This window comes from Formica exsecta, unplaced genomic scaffold, assembly GCF_003651465.1.
Source record: "Formica exsecta isolate Colony F162 unplaced genomic scaffold, ASM365146v1 scaffold11, whole genome shotgun sequence".
NCBI lineage: Eukaryota > Metazoa > Arthropoda > Insecta > Hymenoptera > Formicidae > Formica > Formica exsecta.
Window position 1 is genome coordinate 578,696 of NW_021848439.1, and position 7,004 is coordinate 585,699.

A 7,004-nucleotide genomic window follows, 5' to 3' on the forward strand; every position below is an offset into this window, starting at 1 on the left:
TCCGACGGCCGGAAGCTGACAATACGTAGAGTTCCCACTTCGCCGTCGGAGCTGCTTAACGTGGTACATCCGCCGCCGTAAGTGAGACACATTACCTACGATCGTGTGCCTCGGCGCTTTCGAAGAAGCGGAACGCTAATCACGCTTTACACGTGATCGCGCGTACGCGTGATCGCTTGAGCGTGAGTTCGTTTTCGCATGCTCCGAAAGTAAACGGCAATGTCTCTATTGCGATTAGCCTATGTTTTTGTTTCATAATGTTATTAGATGTTAAAGTTCGATGACGAATATGACAGATGGATTGGATTAATTCTCGTGTCACTGTCCTTAAAAATTAATTTTGCGCTGGATTCTCCCTCGCATTCTTTGAGAGAAAAAAAATTACACTTTTGAAAGATAAATTAATTTCTAAAGAGATATAATTGTTGGCTTATGTAATTGTTAAATTATCTAATTATATATGGGAGACGTAAGTAATAATTCCAGTCTTTGTGTTTGCACAGTGCCAACACGCACAACGAGAATAATACTCGATCAGAAATGAGATGTATTACAAGGAAAATATTAACGTACGCATTTTAATGTAACGTATGAGCCACTTTTGAATTTTAAATGCAACACTTGTGCTACTTCTGAATGCCAGTAAATCATCGAGATACTGTCTTATCGTACAAATTGATAAACAATTGAAGTAGTCGACGATCGTCGCGTTTAAAATTTTTTTTTGTCTTGCTTAAATCCTATTTAAATTATTCATTTATTTTCTTCATTTTCAAACTTAAAAACATATCATCACGCATCATAAACTAATATCACGACTGACAATGAGTTGAAATGTACACGAACCCGCTAGATGTTTCTCTCACGAGTTAATATTTCGTGTAAACATCCTAAATAAACTAAATCCGCATACGACATATAGTACACACGACATATATAAAAATGAAACTGTCCCGATGAGATCTTTAATAGAAAAGATCGACAACAGCAACTCGCGTAGATGAATTGTAATGATCTTGGCGATTATCTACGAGATAAGATTAACGTATAACGGAATATTTTTCTTAATGCACGTTAATTACATGTTGATTGACGAAATTGCCGCGTTGATACAGCATTCAACACAAATAATAACGTTACAAATTTTCTTTATATCATTGAAAGTCAATTGCATCGATAACAAATGATGCTTAATGACAATATCTTCTATTCCTTTCTAGATCACAGATTTTTAGTAAAGAATTAAAAATGTAAGGTAGAACGGAAGACACTAATACATTAAAAGAAATTAAGAAAATATAATAAATTGAAATAAATTGCATTTGTTTTTCAGGATATAAGTTCTCTTAGATTAATTTATGTAAAAGTTAAGTACCGTTTGTGTAAACAAGATTAAATTGGACGAGTAGCAAGCTTAAAAACGTTAAACTAAATCGACTTTAGAATTTCTACTCAATTTTCCATATTAGATTATCTTAAATAAACAATTTTTAGAGAGAGCATCAATTTCACTATTAATTAACACTAACCGTTGTTGATAGAATTTCCTCGCTGTGCATACCTGCATTATGATCAGGTCTATGATCTGGAAAGGAGCAAGAGGGTCAAGTTAGTTAATTAACGGCGTCGATGAAATTGGCTCTCGGTTTACCACGGACAGCTCTAATCGACATCGTTGCGCGATAGGCCCGCTTTAAAGTAAATTAGAACCGGGGATCGAAGTCGGTATAATTTTGGTTATAATTTTCGTGAGTTCACAAATACATCTCCGATGTAGCGTACGCAGACGCGAAATGTGATTTCTGTCCGTGTGACGCGAATTATCGAAAATTGAACTCGCCTAAATTAGACCCGATTTCGATTACCCTGATTAGAATCTCATCCCTCGTCGAGGGCTGCGCTGAATATTACGTGACGAGAGATGCGTTACATGTCTTCTAAACTCGACGCAAAGCCGGCAGGTCTCGTTATCCAGGGACTGCAATTCCGGCGTATCGTTTCAGAGACGTAAGTGGATAATAGATGTACAATGTAAGACCGTGTCGTTGTTGCAAGTGTCGGTGTGTTCGTGCGGTACGGCATATTGTTGCAACTCCGTCCCGCTTCTTCCATTGAAACGGAACGGCGTTTCAAACGATTCGTAATTGTCGTCCTACATTTAGACTTCGTCACGTCTCGTTTTTGAACCGAGCACGTGAAAAAGACACTGGTCATATCGCGTTAACGTTGTTAATCGAATAAAATAAATCTCGAACGTTAAACTTAAATCCGCGTATCTAATTTCATTCGAATAATCGATTCACGCTCGAAGAGAAAAAAGAGATTATTGACAAAGATAATTAATATTATATGCGAACACGCGATAATAAGATAAGAGATAAAGACTATCGTTACACATTCGATGCTTGTCTTCGTTATTGTTTGGGACAGCCGCGTGTCGTGCATTTTACTTCATTTTATTTTATTTTATTTTATTTTATTTTTTTTTAATGTAGCGACACGGAGTAACGGCGTGCATTATCGCATCCGCAGTATATTAGTTTTCCGTTGTGGAACGAACGGGAATGTACACAGGTGCGTCGCATATATCTTTCAGCATTGTCAACCACCCTTTCCCGCCCCTCTGCCCGCTCGTAGCCTGACACCATTTCTACGCTCATCGCACCGTAAAGTATGAATTTATGCGATAAACGCATAAAAATTCCTGTCCGATCACGATTCTTACATAATGTGACGCACAAGACCGATTTTACATTCCGCGTTATTTCACGACACTTTATCGTGATGTACGATTCAGATTCTTCCATTTGAATTTATCTGCGGCACGTTTTTCTCCTTCCCCCTTCCCCCTCCGTAAATGCGAACTAAATCAGTCCGTAATTGACAATCCATGATCTCGCGTATTATAAAATCGCTGTCATCCTTAATCGGCGGTATTGTAATAATTGAATTCGATGACTACTGCGTACATCGCATTCTATAAACAATGACGATGAATATTTAATAGTTGCTGGATTTGTTCGCGTACGCGTGTCATGCAAATTGTGCAGGCACGTCCACGCGTAACCGATTGACATGTGATCGACCCATGTATGATTTTCCATCAATTAAAATTCACGATGCATCAAACATTTTCCATTGACGCGTGAAGTGATCGTCAAATAGTTAAAAAAAAAAAAGGGTAACAGACTGATAATATTCGTCGATCTATATTCGTTGTTTCGAAGGAATTTGGCGAGTATTATCTTTCAAAAACTACATCTTACAGGAATTATAATTATTCGCTTAAGGAAATATTTCATAAAATGCTTGTTACACTATTCTCTCTTTCGCTAAAACGACATATCTCATAACGTCATAAATTGGGCTCTCGCAACATTTTTCCGGAGTATCTCTCAATTTTTCTTTCACATTCCGCGCCGTAGATGTCTTTCGTTCTTGCTCGGCTGCATTTGCAATATAAAGGTACGTCGCATTTTTGCAGTTTCGAGGACGATCTTTCCACGTGTGCCAGCTTTGACGATGGAGATGCGGACGATTCTGGTGATTATCGGCAACCCAGAAGGCCCCATTGGGCGAATAAAATGCAATTTGTGTTGGCCTGCATAGGCTACTCCGTCGGTCTCGGTAACCTCTGGAGATTTCCTTATCTATGCTACAAAAGTGGCGGCGGTGAGTCTCACGATAAGTAATATTAATTTATTAATCTATGTAAATTGCTCGTAATCGTGACATAAATCTTGTATTCAATTCTAAAAATCAAATTCAATTCGAAATTAAAAGTCTTACGGGATGAGAAAGAGAAAAAATGGAAAGAAAAAAAAAGGAGAATAAAGATTTACACAGATGTTACCTATATATATATATATATATATATATATGATTGTAGCCAAAAATAAATCTGTAAATGTCAAGCAAGCAAACGGCGCAATCGCAACATGTCGCCACGATTAGCACGACTATGATAAGAGTACGCGGTTATTTTGCGCGTCGCAAAATACGTCAGTTGGCGAAACAGCTGACGAAGCAACACACTCCGAGGTATCGTCCTCTAATTTTTACGAACATCAAAGTCACGTTACGGATCATCTTACAAAATTATGAAACATCTCTTCACTCTTTTTTTCTTTTAGAAGCGTTTTTCAAGTATCACTTCTTATTCTTCAAGTACATATTTTGTCGGGGACAAAACAGCGTGACGTTGAAACGTAACTATCGCAACAGTTGATAGTCAATTGCGTGAAGAATATCATTATTGAATGAAAAGCGCGTACTCTAAGTGAGGGAAAGATTATACCGTGTCGCGGAAGATCGAATTAAGGCGGATCCTGTGAAAAAATCCTGACGTCTTGCGTAAGTCGAGCTTCGGATTCAGGGCAAGAGCAAGCACTCTTGCAATCCCTGCAACGTGAGCGCGTATCGTGTTGCCGGCAATTTTCAAAGTCTGAAAGCATCCGGAGCCCGGATGCATGGCGCAATTCGCTCGCGGAACTTGATACATGACCTTGCCGGAACGCGGCTACTCCGCCGGGCATGGTAAATGATTTCAATGACACCGGTGGAAATAATCGGTCGGGAATCACTTCGCCGGTACTGCCGGTTTAAATTGAAGAGCCGGAAAACCGGCTCGCGATTCGATTTACATGATTTAAACGATTCATCGTTTCATTCGGATAACGTCGATTGAAATCTACGCGTGAAGAAATTAAGAAACAACGAGAAATTGATCGAAAATCGATCGAAGAGCGATTAACGATTCCTATCGAAAGCATAAACTGGCTATCTACTCAGTTTTATCAATCACGCGCGTCGGTTGTGTGTTAAAGCACGCAGTTAGTGAATATATAAAAACGTTTTTAATGCTTATATTATCCCAAAATTTCTTATGTTGGAATTTCTTATTTTGATTTTAATTAACTCTCTGTATGTTTATTATGATTGTAAAATAAAGACGTAAAATGTTTAAAAATATTTAACAAGAGCGAAACAAATTTTTTGCTTAAATAAATTAATTAATTAAATCATACAAAATATATATCTCTCTTAAAACTATTTTTATTTGTAGATAAACGCACAACTGAAAGCAGCTTTATTTGATCGTAACTTTGTGTAATATATACATAATCTCCGCATATATGATGAGCTAGAAACTAGCTTGTAATTTCAACAATCATGCATACACAAGTTAATTTATTGTACAAATAACACGCAGAACTACTGTAAAAATACACCTGTATGCGTGCGCGTGTGCGTGTGTGAGAGTATGTAATTTTGCGAAATCATATATTAAACAGGAGACCGGAAAATCAGAGGAAATAATATGGCTCTACTTGCACGAGATGCATGCTCCGATATTCATTGTGCCGCAACGCCAAATTGCATTTTCGTGATAAAGACGACATTGTTGAAAATAACTGTAACAACATTAATGCGAATGTGTGTCATAATCCGCCTTGTAATTCGACGCGATTGGATTTTCGCCAGAAATTAAATAGCCTGCAATCTCCATTGATACGTCACGTGGAATCAGCCGATTGTTATCTACGCGCGCATCCTCATGTTTAATATATCTGGCGATAATTTATTTGAAGTATAAACGCAAATATATTATTTGTATCGTCGGTTAAACTAAATGAAAACTGTCATCCGTACGTTGTTCGGCTAGATTGAAGCGACGAAAAAACAGATCGGATAACGTCGTATGATTTATGCGTGCGATGCGATATAGCATTCTGCAGTGTGGGGATTAATTTACATCTTCCCGAAATGTACGAAGCGAATTACATATGTATGATCGCGCGCGCTTATAAAAAAAAAAAAAAAAAAAAAAACCTGTGCGAACAAAATCAATGTCTTATCTTCCATCAAAAGTAACATCGAGCTGAAGGTATATTATAGCCGCGCCGCTAAATAAATAAGAAATACGATGGTAAGTGAGATGGTAAATGAACCGGCGAGTTTGACAATTGAGGAAAACTTGTCAACAGCTGACTAATCGTCATATCCACGGTGACTAAATGCTCGAATTAAGTCATAATCCGCGACACTACGATCGTCGTTTATTGCGAATAAAGAGTTACATCCAGTGACCTTGTCACTGCCCACATTATGATTAAAGTCAAGTATCATTACGTGAACACGCGTAACGTGTTTAGCGAAACGTTTGGCAAATCCACGTGTGTCTTGTGTAAACTAGATCAATTTTTTTATTGGAAAAAAAAAAGAGCTCTCAATGCTTTTTTAAATAGAAAATTATTAATTTTAATATCGAATGCTTGATGGACAATTTTGTTTATATCGATCGCATTATATTTCAGGTGTGTTCCTCGTGCCTTACTTTTTAATACTCGTAGTATGCGGAGTACCACTACTGTACATGGAACTCAGCATCGGACAGTTCACTCGTCGCGGCCCAATCGGCGCTCTGGGTCAAGTGTGTCCGTTATTGAAAGGTAAATGAATAAGTCATCGAATGATAGATTGTCGATAAAATCCGATGGTCGTTGAAAGCTTTCGCGCGCTCATTTTTATCGTAAAAGTGCGGTAACTTGAAACACGTTAATTTGGAGATTATAATTGGAGGATGTTTGAATTATAAGATTAGCGTCGTCTTCCTTTTATTTATCTATTTTCTTTTTTGCGAACGTAAGCGGTTTAAATTCTCAATTTTAACGAGCCTTTCGAAAAATATATATTTTAATTAGAGAGAAAAGTATGTGTCTCTTTTACATGCTATTTTCTATGATATATTTGTATCTCTGCAGGAGCTGGTTTGTCGTCAGTCGTGATATCATTTCTGATATCAACCTACCATAATGTGATAATAGCCTACGCAATTTACTATTTCTTTGCGGCATTCCGAGCGGATCAGCCGTGGTCGCGTTGTGACAACTCGTGGAATTCGCCACGCTGTTGGTTGCCCAGTTACGGACCCATCGATAATCGAACTCGACCAAATTTGACAAGGACACCGTCCGAGGATTTCTTCGAGTACTCTTCTAAAA

At 37.9% G+C, this 7,004-nt stretch overlaps 1 protein-coding gene across 3 annotated transcripts in view; it reads left to right on the forward strand.

Moving 5' to 3' along the window:
- Window positions 1–7,004, forward strand: part of LOC115235646 (sodium- and chloride-dependent GABA transporter ine-like) — a 13,930-nt gene that overhangs the window by 3,676 nt on the left and 3,250 nt on the right. For 2 of the 3 annotated variants that reach the window (XR_003884069.1, XM_029807558.1), the window contains exons 3-6: window positions 1–77; window positions 3,485–3,672; window positions 6,318–6,452; window positions 6,765–6,990. Coding sequence is in view for 2 of the 3 variants with exons in the window: in XM_029807558.1 (XP_029663418.1) it covers window positions 1–77; window positions 3,485–3,672; window positions 6,318–6,452; window positions 6,765–6,990 (626 nt within the window). In the remaining variant the exon portion in view is untranslated. Of the gene's footprint in view, window positions 78–1,604; window positions 2,008–3,484; window positions 3,673–6,317; window positions 6,453–6,764; window positions 6,991–7,004 lie in introns of those variants that run through there. The other variant, XM_029807570.1, reaches the window with a different exon arrangement.